General features: G+C 27.9%; 1 protein-coding gene across 1 annotated transcript in view; it reads right to left on the bottom strand.

The window, feature by feature from the left end:
* LOC136976441 (early endosome antigen 1-like) overlaps positions 1-15871 on the bottom strand; it is a 62281-nt gene that overhangs the window by 23684 nt on the left and 22726 nt on the right. Inside the window, exons 6-9 of the mRNA XM_067271716.1 lie at positions 14030-14116; positions 12477-12514; positions 7171-7311; positions 2656-2724 (exon numbers count right to left, since the gene is read on the bottom strand). Coding sequence (XP_067127817.1) covers positions 2656-2724; positions 7171-7311; positions 12477-12514; positions 14030-14116 — 335 coding nt within the window. The remainder of the gene's footprint in view (positions 1-2655; positions 2725-7170; positions 7312-12476; positions 12515-14029; positions 14117-15871) is intronic.

Genomic DNA, 15871 nt, shown 5'->3' with positions numbered 1-15871 from the left:
TTTGCATGTTGAGACAGAGAAGAAGACTCCAAATAAGGTTCGACTCTGCAATGAAACTGTTAATTCCTGATGATGTACAAAAAGGGACTAACAGTAAAGGACACTTTTAAAGTTCATCCATTGGGAATTTTTTATATTTTTCTACATTCATAAGTATTGTCCTGGTTATAATTTTTATTAAATGCATTTCAATTTATTTTTATACATAATTGATTTTTTTAAATTTCATAAGTTAAATTGCTTTTACATTTTTTATAAAACAATTACACTAACAAACAATCTTTATTAATCTCATGTTTCATAAGTCATGATAGTCTTTGTTTAATAATAGTTTCCAAATGCTAATAGGAGTTTTTGAATTAATTCTACAATCAGTATTAATTGTTATCACTGGTACATTAATTGTTATCACTGGTAGTTAGTTAATACAAATGAAAATAGAGAACAAGAACATAACAGCTAATTAAGCATGCTACATGACATTGCCAATTTAGAATTTTCACAATTTGTTTAGGCCAATGACAGTTCATTTTATATGAAACAAACTGTGTTATTGGCTTGTTTATTTAGGTTGCTTGTCATCTAAATGCACCCTAGGATTAATGATATTAAGTATGCGAAAACTATAAACTTAATTCCATGAGTTAGATTGAATGTCTGGAAGTTTGAGAGCAATTCATAATTCGTAAATGTGTTTAACTTACAGACATTGTATATGCAACATGATATAAGTAAAGCATGAGCTTAAATATGTTATCTTAAAATAAATTATACACTAAGTTACTTAAACTTTACAAAATATTTATTTAAATCTCACAGTTTAACAATTTTATCATTTTGTGAGAATCGAACAAGTAAAAGGAAAACAATTCAACGACGACTTCATCAGACGCTAGTATATGTCAACTCTCTGACCTGAGAGAGTGTCAACTTATGCTTTCTCAGCATCAGTAGTGACATCTTTCCCACAACTTTTAGTCACCTCTAAAGTATTTGCTGCTTTGAATATGACAAGGAATGGCCAATTCCAAGCAGTAGTCACCCGTTCTTCCAATTGTTCAATTTACTGTGACTGTGTACCTTTCTAGATTAGTGCTCTTCTGTACCCTCCGATTCTTTGTCATCCCTCTACTTGCTGCTTTTCTCCTGAACTGTTAACTGAAGGACTATGTTCCAAAGATCCTTAACAAGGATTATAGTTCTGATTTGTGTGGTATCAAAAATTTGTAATCTCTCTCTCTCCCGTGCCATGAAATGTGAATATCCTGTGAAACATGTTGTACCAACTTTTGTGCCATCTAATAAATGTTTAAGTGTAGTAAATTGTGTTAAGTGAATTTGGTTAGGAATTAGTAAAAAGGACAAAATTCAGTTGAAATCAATTCCAACTGAATCTTGTTCTTTCCGACTTCATCCTCTTATCCCTAGTCTCACATATGAAACCATGTTATTGCCATCCAGAAAAACACTCAAAACTCATGTAGTAGGCATAACCTACTTGGTGTCAGAAGGAAAGACTGTAGTAGAATCACACACTGGTGCTTTGACATCACCCAGCAAACCCCACAATTTTAATTATTTCAACATTATTTAAATATATATTTTGTTTACTATTCTAGTTTTACTAATAGATAATTATTTGTTTTTCTTTATATTCAATATTTTGTAATTCAACCATGAAATTCATCTGAATTTAAATTTTGTTTTGACATATTCTAGAAGCTTGATATATTAATAATTGGAAGCATGTGTATTTTTTTAAATAAATTTTCTTCTACTAGATTGAAGGAATGACAACTCAAAAGATAATGTGGTGTTACTACACCATGTTTTATATTATTATATTTGTTTTCTCTCCCCCTTCCTGTCTACATATAAGTGTGTGTGTATATATATATAATTTTCCATTTATTTCCTGGTTTGTTCTATATACTTCTCCTTTACTTCTGTACCACTGGTCAGTGTACTCTGGGTGTGTAGTTGGTCACTATAACAATGGCACAGCAAGGTCCAGATTGGTCAAGTAATGTTTCTAGGGAACAAAAAGGACATGACGAGGAGAGAAATCTCTTCTTTTTTGTGGAGTTTGTCCCAGTGTGGTATGTGTCTGGAAGAAGAAAAAGAAGAGAAGACAAACCTAGGCAGTCGTGGACATCAACAATCAATGAATTAGAAGTTGGACTATATATGCAATCCACTTGCATTAGGTCAGATACGAACGGCAAATATTAATCAGAACTTTAAACTCGGTGATAAAACTGAAAATTTGGAAGATTAGTTCACTGATCGAAAACAATTATTTTGATTGTGAGTGATCAACTTGCATATAAATGTCATTGTATTGTGTGGTACTGCACATGTAAAACTACTATTATGTTTATACATCTATGTGCAGTCATATGTATGTGTGTATATGTATATTTTGTGATACATTTTGTTATATATCTATCTATATTTAAATATAATATAATTGTACACCAATAAATTATTCATGTCTCCCCTATTTCATTCCCATGGGGAACTATGAGAACTAATTGATACATTAAATATGTTAAAAAATTATTATTAAATTATATTTTTATTAAAATATTAAAGGTTTAATGTTTGTTTACCTTAGAATTTAAACTACAAGTATTTTAAATACAAAAAACTAACCTTTCCATTTCTTCTTTTTGTGGAACTTTCTTTAGGGCTTCTTCTAGTATAGATTTCTGTTCTTCTAGTCTATTAATGTAAAGGTTAAAATTGAAAACTTAAGATTATACAATTATTGTTTCATTGATAAATTTATACGTAATTAACTTAACCTATTAGTATCAGTTCACAAAAAAGGATTATTGAGATTATCCTAAATGCAAGTATGCATTTTTCTTCATTCTCATTAAAAATCGGCTTTGTTTTTAATTATACTATCTTACAGCAAACATTTGTCACATCTATCATCCAATTTTCATTTGTTTTTATTCATTAAATCATTTTTATAACAAGTTTTTCAATCCAAATATTATATTTCCATAGAAAACAGCAACAACTTCAATTGCAATTCCATGCTTTCAAAAAAATTTGAAACTTAACAGTAATGTTAAATATATTATATTACATAACAGGAAGGAAAATTTACTGAGTACCACATTAATAGTTTTATTATTATTGCTAGTGCTTTCAACAAACTTATGTTCATCGCTGTCAGGCAAACAAAAATTTAAAAATATGGAATACAATGTTTTAACATGAGTGGAACACACATTATTTAGATTAAAATTAAAAACTGTAATGAGCAGGCTACAAACTTCGATTATGCTTGATGTTATGGCATCACACCTTTAACACGGATCTATGAGCTGCATGACATCTTAACATCAGGTGTAATTGAAGTTTGTAGCATGCTCATAACAGTTTTTAATTTTAATTTAAATAATGTGTTCCACTCATGTTAAAACATTGCGTCCCATATTTTTAAATTTTTGTTCACCTGACGACAAACATTAAGTTCATTAAAAGTGCTAGCAATAAAAATAAACCTATTAATGCCATACCCAGTGAATTTTCCTTCCTGTTATCTAATATTTGGTGTGAGGATCAAGCTGTATTATATTATATTACAAAAGTAATGTTTAATCTAACTTTATATCTAATTTGGTTTTGTTTCAAACTATAAATCAAATTAGTTTATACAATACATTATTGAAGTTAAGTGCAATTCATTGTACCTAAGTTTGGAATAAAATGCTAGTCACAAGAATGTATTTTACACAGCAGAAACTCCATATTTATACATTCTTTAATCTTGGTTAAGCATTTGCAACCAGTTTTTGTATCAGTAAATCTAAACTTCATATATCTATGGAACAATTAACCATAAAAACAATTCAAAATTCTTTAAAAAATAAAACAAACTGCTCTATTGGAGTTCACTTCAAGTTTCTCTCAAGTACTTTTGAGCAATCAGGAGTGACACAAGTAAATTAGCTAAGTTTGTACAATGACTGGATGTTACATAAACAATATGACCATTGATACCCACCCTTAATTACCCCTACTAAGAAAGTTACTTGGAATCTTCCATTCAATCAATCCACTCCATCAATTATTTAAATGGCATCATTCTATCTCTAGCCAAATTTATTTGTATCTAATTAGTTATTAGTTTTAACAGAGTAGTAAAAAATTGACAAAACACAATACATGAATAATACAAAAGAAATACTACTATTAAATACAAATACAATACTGCATAATACAAAAGAAATCTAGAATAATAGAATCTGCTTATTGTAATCATTTTGACACTCACTTATATTAATGACCATAATTAAATAATAACGTTAAGCAGATTAAGTAAATAACATTACAATTAATGCAGTTCTGGGTTTAGTGATTCTGACATTAAATTAGAACTAAAAAAATCTTAATCTAAAAATTTTAATTTTTATTATTATTAATTAATAATAATTAATCCAATATTTTTATTGCAAAAACTAGCAAGCCAACATCTTTAACAGCAGCTTGTATATAAATGAAATAAAAAATGCTAGCAATTTAAAATATTACATAGCAAGAAAATAATGATTAAAATGATTATCAATTAAAATTTAAAACGCTAGTTAAGACTTATAATAACTGTATTATCAGCCAAAAGCTGAGACAAACAGCAAAAAAAAGCAATTTTTTTGTCTATTTGCCTAAAGATAATGATAAATATAACTGTATTCTCATTATAAGTTTTATACATGTACAGTCAAACCTTGGGTTTTGAACACCCCCACTCTTCACACAATTCAGTTTATGAACACAAAATTTTGAACACTATGTCCTGGTTGCCGTATGACAACTTGGTTACCAAACAAGCTACTTGGCAAGAGCCAGCCACAGATAAAAGACACAGATGGTCAACTCCTGTGTTAAAGAAAGCTGACAGTCCAACCAATCAGTGATAAGACTACAAATTCAGGAGTTAGTGGCTCTGAGATTGCCTCATGTCATTAGATGTCATGACACAAACCATCAAATTAGATTTCAATACGCATGCAGGTAAGATATTACTTACGTTTAATGGTATGCATCACAATTGAATTTAAATCAAATTAATTAATAAAACCACATTAATTGACATTTGCATAATATAAATGACATCCATGACTCTGTGTTTAAAAATGCTTAGCTCAAATTAAATAAACATTTATTAATATGGTATTATAACTTAGAATATTACCATTTAATTTAATATTTATTAGTACTAGATAACCAGTTAATTAAAACTCTGGTTTTTACTCTGAAAATGAAACTAAAATTAAAATCAAAATTAATTAATTAAAATTTAAATCTAAATCAAAGCAATTGAAGCATAATATTCAAGAAAGTGTGCATATAGTAATAGTAGTTTGTCTTGATTGATTTGTTACATTTCATGCAAGCAGTCAGAGTTGAGTCTCTATCTATAGCACTTTTCTGTAAAGTGATGGTTTCAGTTTCAATTGGCAGTGACAAAACATATTTACTTTTAATATATATATATTAGGGTATCCCTTATTTTTCAAGAATGCATATGGAAATGATTCGATGCAAGTCGGCATAGGTTCTAGTAATCAAAATGAGCTGAAATTTATTGTGAGAGTATTTAAGGGTAAAATAAACAAAACTAGGCCCTATGCATTAGAAAAAAAAAAAAAAAAAAAATTTGAAAAATAAGGGACACCCTAATATACCGTATTTTACGGACTATAAGACGCACTTTTTTCTTCGAAAAATTGCCTCCAAAATTCAGGTGCGTCTTATAGTCCGTAGCATCTTATAGGTATTTTTTTTTTAAAAAAATTGCTTAAAAATTAAGGTGCGTCTTATAGTCCATAAAATACGGTATGTATGTATGTATAATATATATATATATATATATACACATAGGGTGTCCCATAAATTTGTAAATAGTTTAAAAATTCATAAAAGTTGAAAGAATTGGTATATTTGAATGCAGTTTGCATAAAAGTTATTCTCACAAAGGGCGATTTTTTTGGGTAGAGCAAATTTTTGTCGATAGAGGGTGCTGAATGCAAGAAAAATCACTGAAATTGTGCAAATCTGAGTCTTATAAAATGCAGAGTGTACGATTAACAGCTCATTTCTGAATTTTCCTGTTACTGGCACTGACATACGGTTTTCATTATGATGTTGACATTGGTGAATAAAGCACTATTGGTGAAGTTGTTTTATCTCAGCCACAAATTGCCGGCTAAAACTTTACAAAGGTTTAGGACACAAAAGAGAATGAAAAAAAGTTCAGGTCCAATCACTCCTACCAGATTGGTTTCCATTTGCGAAGCAACGTCCGAGGTACGGACCTCTGAAAAATGAGGTGCACCACTGCGTGGGCAATTTACACAAACTTTCCGTTTCTTTGAAACGTTGTACTAGGGAAACCAATCAGGCAGGAGTGATTAGACATGAACCTTTCTTCATTCTCTTCTGTGTCCTAAACCTTTGTAAAGTTTCAGCTGGCGATTTGTAGCTGAGATAAAACAACTTCATCAATAGTGCTTTATCCACCAACGTCACTATCATAATGAAAACCATATGTCAGTGCCAGTAATGTGAGTGTGAAAATTCAGAAATGAGCTGTTAATCATACACCCTGCATTTTATAAGACTCAGATTTGCACAATTACAGCGATTTTCTTGAGTTCAGCGCCCTCTATCGACAAAAATTTGAACTATTTTATTTTTCTGTACCCAAAAAATCCCCCTTTGTGAGAATAACTTTTACGCAAACTACATTCAAATATACCAATTCTTTCAACTTTTATGATTTTTTAAACTATTTACAAATTTATGGGACACCCTGTATATGTATATATAAAATAAATATAGATAATACCACATTGCATTTGTAGATATTTTTATGCATGAAATACAACTAAAAAGGTAAAAAAAAAAAACTTTGTTTGGGGATCAGGAATGGATCACTCCATTTTTCATTGTTTCTTATGGGAAAATTTGTTTTAGTTTGACTACAAAATCAGTTTTTGAACAACTTTTAGAAACAAATTAAGTTCAAAAACTGAGGTTTGACTGTATTTTAACTTTGTTATGGGACTAGCTAATTCTGATAACATTAAATGATTACAGTTAGCAGATTCTATTGTATTTCTCATTGATTTTCAAATTTTTTTTACTTACGAAGTGACTTTTTCTTGCAAAATATAATAATCCTTCTGAAGAGAGTCTTTTTCAGCTTCTTTTTCTAAAATAGTTTTATCCATTAGTTTTTGAACAGAAACTAATTCTTGCCTTAGTACTGTTACATCATCAGCAGCTGCTCTGTTCAGAGAAAAACTGATTATCAGTAATAATTTATTATTATTTTAATTAAGCTTTAATATTTTTGTTGTTAAAAAAAATGAATAAATAATAACTGAATTCAGTTGTTATTCAATAATATTTAACAGCAATTAAATAAATACAGAAATAAATATATAATTAATTCTCAAGCTGATAACAAGATATTGAAATTCAATCATTTTGGCAAAAATTTCATATATATATCACTTAGGTAGATTCCTTTTGATTTGTATTGGATTTATCTCTATTCATTCTTATTTAAGTATCAGAGAATTATCTTCAATGTTTATCTAATTATTTAATTCTTATACTTTTATCATAAAACTATAATACAATAATACCATTCTTACTCATAATAAAATTCATGAATATCGACTTCAATTTTGGAAAAACTACTACAATGGCATAACTGGGTTTTGCACTGAAGGAGAGTAAAGGGATGAAATAGATGCTAAGTAGGACAAAATTATGATAGAGAACATATTTGCTCCCCCTGCACATCCTCCTATGGCATTGTTGCTACTACAATAACTTGGTTATACAAGAGTACTTTTTCAAATTCTAGTCTGTAAATCAAAATCAAATTTTTACAATAGGAATTATAACTTCAGCTATCTTTCACACCAAATAAGCTTCTATTTTAAATGAAAATGTTGCATAATCCAAGTTATCTGCAACTACCTACAACAGACTTTCATTTACTAATTCAGGACATCTAAAACAGTAACAACTGCATTACATAAAGAAAAAATATTCTATACTATTACAAAATAATAAGTAAATTGTCTCATATAATAGAAATTTGAGAGATCATTTTATTTTTCATAACTTTTTGGCATTTCTTTAAGAAAATATGCACTGTTAATTTACAACATTCACTCATTGGTTTTGTTTCTTCACACATCTAGGCATGCACAGTTTGATGTCATTATTAAATCTATCATCATGTTTATCTACCTACTGTATTAGAGACGTAACTGATACAGATATATTGGTATATTGGAATGTTCCTGATATATTGGTATTGGTTTGATAATAAACTGACACTCCAATAAACTAAAATAAATTTTTATTGTTATTAATAAATATTTTTGTTGTAAAGTATGAATCCAAACCCCATAACAGAACATACTTAGCAGACAAGTTTTAAGTACTTCAGTTGTGATACGTTTTGACCAATCACAGAGTGAGTTGAATTGCTTATTCTGCTTGTATAAAAAACTTTGCAGACCAGATGTGTTTTTAGCAATGGATGGGCAACGTGCAAATAATTTTCCAGGTATAGTGATATTTCATGTGAAGTTGGTAATTTGGCAACAAGGTTTTCAATCTGCCAATTTTTCTATACTATTACATTTTTATTCAATTTTTTCCTAAAAACAGAGCCAGAGTCAGACCTAGAAAACCTAGACAATTACAATTGTTTAGGGCTCAAATCCAAAAGGACCCCATAAATTGATTTATAAACTTCTACTTCCTTATATTTGAATTTAAATGATTAGTGAACAAAGTGAATATTCTATAAATCAATAAGCTTTCAGGCTTTCATTTATTATCAACATTTGTAGTGTGGATGAAAGCAAATATCCGTATCAATCAGTTGGAAAATTATTGACGTAAGATTATATTGACAGAATTCAGTATTGTATCATCTCTAGAAAGTATATTAATTAAATAATATACAGTAGAGAGTCGTTAATCCAAATCAATTGGGGACTGGGGTTGTTCGGATTAGTGATTTGTTCGGATAACTGGTTATGTACGAAAAAATATGTTAACCTGTATGATGTTCAAATTTTTCTCCATTGCATGTCGCTTCGTGTTGAATTTTTCTCTGTTGTGTGTCACTTTGTGTCAAATTTTCGTCGATTTTAAGCCTAACGAAAATTTTTATAATAATAATCGAGGCTATTGTATCGTTAAAAATTATTTCTTTATTTTGTACAAACAAAATAAATATATTGAAGAATATAAAAACATGAAAATTATACTTTAGAAGTAAATCTAGTATCAAAAACGTTCGATTCAGCACGACACAGTCTGACTGAAAATTGTTCGGATAACCGGGGTTCGGATTAACAACTCTCTACTGTACATATTACGTACATTAAATACTTAAACCAAATTGAAAGATTATTCTTGAAAATCAAATAACACTTTTTAATATGAAATACAAATGATTATTTACTATGACATCATCACAATGCTAGGCTGAAATTTTTGATCTTCTTTAAATTATCTGATACATGTAAAACAGAACTTAGACTTAGTCTTGTAGGCTATATAAAGATATGTTTTGAAGTTTAAAATCATTATTATAATGCAGTAAAATACTGTATTTGTTTATATTTTTGCAATAAACGAGAGTACTTTTGAATATTTCAAAAAAGTGTGTAGATGGCCTTGAACTATTTTTTAAAATTCAACACATTTTTAATCATCTATTGTGTAATAGAATTTGTATAAGTGTAAGTATAAAATATCAAGTACAGTGAATGATCGGTTAATGAACATTTTGGACTATGAACAAATTGGATAATGAACATTTTCGCAAAAGATTTTTATGTTTGGATAACGAACACCTCACAGAACAAACACAAGAAGAAACGATGTAAAATAATGAATACCAATTGGTCTTCCCTTGTCTTCAGGCAACAATTTGAAACTTTTCAGAGCATGGGAAATGCCGACATCGATGCTCAACCCGGTACATACTGATTGGATAGTATTCCTCAGAACTTTGAAACTTTCCCTTGTAATTCCAGCCTTTTATTTTTCTCACAGAAACAATCCTTTTATAGTATTTGCGAGACCATTGGGCAGGCACTCATTAAGTTTTGCATCAGTTTTTATTTTCAAAAGGTGAGTATAACAACATAGGTAGAGTGTGGGCAGAAGATGTCTGATGATGTTGGACAGTATGGCTCAAACAGGTCTACACTAGGCCGCAATTCAATCTTATCTAAGAAAGATACTGTATAATCAAGAAGACTCAAGCAGATTAAGGAGTAACAAAAATCACATCTGAGAAATAAAGAACATTGAAGAGCTCATAACGGAACCCGAAACTGATCTGACGATAGAAGAATGCCAAGAACTCTTGAATGAAGAACACCAAGAAACTCTGCAAGATATGTTTTCTTCTGAAAAAGAAGATTAATGCTGACATCTGCTATGAAAGATCTTTTGAAGAAGTTGGAGGATGTCAGAACAACGGTCTTAAAATGGCATTCAAACCAGGTTGAGATTAATAGGCTTGGGAATCTCTACAATTACAATGCTATTAATTACTTCTGAAAAATCCTGAAGAGAGAAAAGCAATTGACATTAGACATATTCTTTAACTCCCACAAATGGAAAAAACATGACTAATAAAAATGCAAGACTGTGTATATATGTATTTTTATTATTTCATATAAATAAATGTAGCAAGAAAGAATATTTTTTTTATTTTTGGGGTCTCCAGAACGAATTAATCAAATTCCCATTAAAAAACCTATGGTAAATCGATAATCGGTTAACAAACATTTCGGATAGCAAACAAAATCTTTGAACAGATTATGTTCGTTAACCAATCACCTATTGTACTTCTTTTAGTCTTCAAAATCACTTACAGTCAAATTCAGAATGTAAGGAGTGAAAATAAATAAATAATCATATATTTTTATATTTTTAAACATTTATTTTATAATAATAAATAAATAATTTAACATATATGCTCGCCATCTCAAATTAGTAGTGTCTTGCCCCTGTACATCATACTTTTCCTGTTGGCAATTGAGTTGTGCTAGTCATCTAACTAACTCCTATCAGGTAAAAGTTTTGAATTGAAATAATGTGACTTCTGGTGCAAATTGGATGTTCGTATATAGTTAATCAGGCCTCCTGCCCCTAAGCTTTCCACATCTGTTTCCGGCTTTCATCTATCTAACTCTGTTCAAGATTAAGGAAGAATGGACAAACAGAGAAACAACATTGGAAATTTATACACCTACAAGTTATTGGGCTGCAATTTTTTCAAATTGCAGCCCAATAATTATATATAGTGGTACATCACACTTCAAATTTAATTCATTCCAGGCAGTCACTCAAATTCCAGATTGTTCAAAGTCCAAACCAATTTTTCCCCTTAGAAATAATAGAAAGCAAATTAATCCATTCCCAGATCCTAAATATCCATTTCAATAAACATAAAACAGCAAACACACGTAATTTAAGGTAAAAATAATACAATTAAATGCCCTAATAATAAATTAAAACATGGAAACCATAAATAAAATACATTTAATACTGTGTAATAAAATGAAAATTGTATTAATTGGTTGCACTCCATGGACTTCTGCATCTTAACATAGACATGTAATTTAATTTTAGCAGTTGTGAAATTTAACATATTATAGATAATGAGATATTTTATTGTTTGTTTAGAAACTTACTTTAAACTCTCTACTTCACATTTTGTTCGAATAAAATCAAGTTGTAACATCTTTGGATAAAATGCATATATGGCATATTATGCTTCATGAGTTTCGAAAAGAAAATAATGCCATACAAACACTAAAACTATAAAGAAAAATAATAATGTGTATGGGAAAGATGCTCTTGAACTTCAAATGTGTCAAATGTGGTTTAAAAAGTTTCATTTGGGAAATTTTGAACTAAAGGATACAAAATGTACGAAGTGCCCCAATGCTGTTGACAAAGAAAAACTGCAGGAAGAAATTGTTAAAAAATTGAGAAATACACAATACAGTATATGTAATTACCAAACACGCCAAAAATAAAACGAAAAAAGCACTGAAAACATACAAGCATAATGCAAGAGCAAAAAATGAGATGACTCAGACACACAATAGATTGTGTTTATACTTTGGGAACATTTTTCACTGCATATGTATTTCAAACTTTGAAGCATCAGTCAAACTCAGAGATGAATTTTTGTCAAATTTTGCATTTGAACTCTGAAGTGTTCAAAGTACGAGGTGCCTCTGTATGTATTTATTATATTTATTATTAATAATCTTAATAAATTTATTTTTAATTAAATAATTTATACAATTTTATATATTTTATTTTGTAAATGTAAACTATAAAAAATATATTTTTTTATAATCTAATGATAATTTAATATATAATTACATTACCTTTGTTGCAGTTGCAATTCTAATTCGGCTTTCATTTCCTAAACGGTAAAAATGTATTGGTTTATATTTCAACTTTAATGCACATGTAAGGTATAACAACATTACTATCACTTAATAATTTTTTAATATAAAATATGTTAAACTATAAAATCAAATATAAAAGAACATATCATCTCTAAGTTGTTTATATTTTAAAAAATAGTTTTTATATAAAAATAAAAGTTGAGAAACAAACATGTAATGCATCAATTTTTCACTTTAATTTTTCTACTTTTTTATATGTAACAATTCTTATAAATACTGCAAACTACAATATTGGAGTTTTAAAAACTTATTTTTTTAAATAATTTTGTATATTTTTATATTTCAGTCAACAGATTGAGATAAGCAAATGCTGCCCAATCTGGCCTGCCAAAATTCGTATTGGAAATCAATTGTAATTGTCCCTAAAATGTTACTATTTTTTGTTTTCAACTTCTGCCAGATTACATTGCATACTGTAATAAATGTAAACAAAGCTTTAACTGCTAAGATCTTGCAATACCCATCCCTTTAAAGTAAAAAAAATTAAAGTTGGAAAGCAAGTTTTTCAATGTAAAATTTACTTTGATCATCATTTTGTTTTTAAAAAAATTAAACAGGCTAATTCACAATAACTGATTAAAATGTTCTCCACAGATGCATATGGCAGAACTAGCAACTCTCACACATCAGTTAACATGTATTCAAGAAACAATTTTTGACATTTAAAATAAAGAAATATAATTATAAACTTGATTTTTAGATTAAAGGCAAACAATTGCTGGATTACATTGGGCTATATTAATGCATGCTACTAATTACTAACTAAATTTCAAGTAATTTGGCCTAGAGATAAGCATTAGGTGATATCTCTCAATTTAATACCATAATTAAACTAATAATTAATTTATCAAGAGATGACACCTAACACCTACCTCTAGGCCAAAATTACTTGACATTTAGTTAGTAATTAGTAGCATTAATATAGCCCAATGTAATCTGGCAATTATTTGGCTTTAATTTAAAATAAAGCTTCAGTATGTATGTTTTGGTAACACAGAAATTGTAAACAAAAAATAGTAACATTTTAGGGGCAATTACAATTGATTTCTAATATGAATTTTGGCAGGCCAGATCTTGAAAACAAAGCAGATTTTGAAGAACATTGAGATTTTAAGCCTATTTTTGATCCTAGAATCTATCCCTAAAATACTGGTATGGAGTTTCATTACATCCTGTATTATATCACTATAGATTATTATTAAAAATATATATTTTAATATACTTTTTTTTAAAATCTATCTAACCATCTATTTTATTGAAAATGATATTACGTGAAAGTTCTTTCAAATTATATTTTTATTGAAATAAAGATATCTAGTTAGTTAAATTCATCTCTCAGTTAATTTTCAGAATACAAATGTAATTCACATTGTTAAATACAATGTTAGATCCAAATATTGTTTATAATTATATATAAAGTAAGTACATAATTAAAATTATTATTAATATATTAATTGCATATAAATTACCTCACATTTCTTTAATTCAGTTTCTAATATAGTAACTTTCTTTTGCTGTTCTTCAATCTGTAATTTCATTATTGATATTTCTTCTCCCTATTATCAATTAATATTAAAATAAGCTTAAAGAGTATGTTTCTTGATGATGATAAAGTTTTTTTGAAATATAACAACATTAATATTAACTAGAAAATGTAAGAATATATTACTTTAATCAAGGAAAACTAAACTAAATAATAAAGAATTTTATTAATCAATTGTAATTCATTTTAAAATAACTCTAATAAAAAATTATACAGTAGATTTGCTTTATAGAAATCTATAGTACACCTGTTTAAAATAGATATTATATCAAATGATTCTTATACTGAATTTTCTCAATACAGATTTTAGCAGGAAGACACCAGTTACATTATACAGTTTTGTGCCTATACAAGAAAAATACTATGCAATTTTAATTATTATTATTTTAAAGGATATTTTAAGTAATTTAAAAAATTAACTGAAGAAGTAAAACAAATATCACTGCAGAAGTTTTTAATAATTGAATGACATTCAAATCAGAAAAACAAAAAAAAACTTAACAAATCAATCAAACAACAGTTACTAGATTCTATGAATGTGTACACACTTATTATCATCATCATCTTTCTGTCTTGAAAGAAATTATAAGCATACTTTGCTTTACAGTGTATCACTGATACAGTGCTTTTCAATTATATTCATGTTTATTTTTTTGGCACTTGCCTCACTCTTAATAAAATTTTTGGGATTATTTTTATTCATTATTTTAACTTTTGCATCTTTCCTTAGGCCTAGTGTTATTGTGTACATAACAGGTAAACTATAAGCTTTTATATGCATTGGCACATAACAAAAAGGCTGTAAGTTGCTGTAAGGCAATATTCAATTTTTTGGTGGTTGTGATCTGAAATCTTAACCTGCCATATTAGCAGGGTATGTCTGTATAATAATTTCATAATTATGTATTATGTACATATTTTAATGTATTGCAATTTTTCCATTTAATTCATTATCAAATTAAATTTATTTTTATGTAAAACAAATGCAATTTTGATTTTAAAAAATTTTTTAATGATAAGGCATATTTTTATCTAAGAGTGCAGCTTGTTTTTATCTCTATGTTTATGGATTCAATGTTCTACAATAAAAGCTCACTGACAATATTCTGACAATTTTCAAGGTTATTATATTAATAATAAAATAGTATAATACTTATGAAAGAATGGCAAAGACCTCCTCTATTGATTATTATATTATGGAGTGCCACGAAATTAAGGATTGTAGTAGACTTTACCTTGAACTATAGCATCTAACATATCTGAAACTATGTCTTTGATTAAAATATTAAACCTATATATCAGAATGCTCAACAATCTGTTTCTTATTAAAAGTGAGAAAAATTGATCAAATAGACTTAAGTTGTTCTTTATATGAAATATCCCTCTGCATGAATGTAACAAAGACATTCATTTCATTTAATGCAAAATTAAACTTAACCCTTACTTAAATGTCAATAATATAAAATTAATAAATTTTGTCACTATTAATTGAAAATAAAATATTAATTCAAATATGAGAGTTAATTAATATAAATATCAGATTGTGTGTCAAATATTAATAAGTTGGAAAAAAACAAATAAAAATAAAAATATATATTAAAATTATAATAATACCTCATCAAAATATAATTTTTAATCATATCACTTAAAATGTAATTACTACTTTTTGTACTAAATTGTATTATATGTTTAAAGTTATTTTAAATATTATATAAAGTTTTTTGAGAACCTTCCAAAATTTTTCAACATAGATATCATTCAAAATAAT

The sequence above is a fragment of the Centruroides vittatus genome, unplaced genomic scaffold (assembly GCF_030686945.1).
Source record: "Centruroides vittatus isolate TY-2023 unplaced genomic scaffold, ASM3068694v2 contig_400, whole genome shotgun sequence".
Taxonomy (NCBI): domain Eukaryota; kingdom Metazoa; phylum Arthropoda; class Arachnida; order Scorpiones; family Buthidae; genus Centruroides; species Centruroides vittatus.
This window is presented reverse-complemented; position numbering and strand designations above follow the sequence as displayed.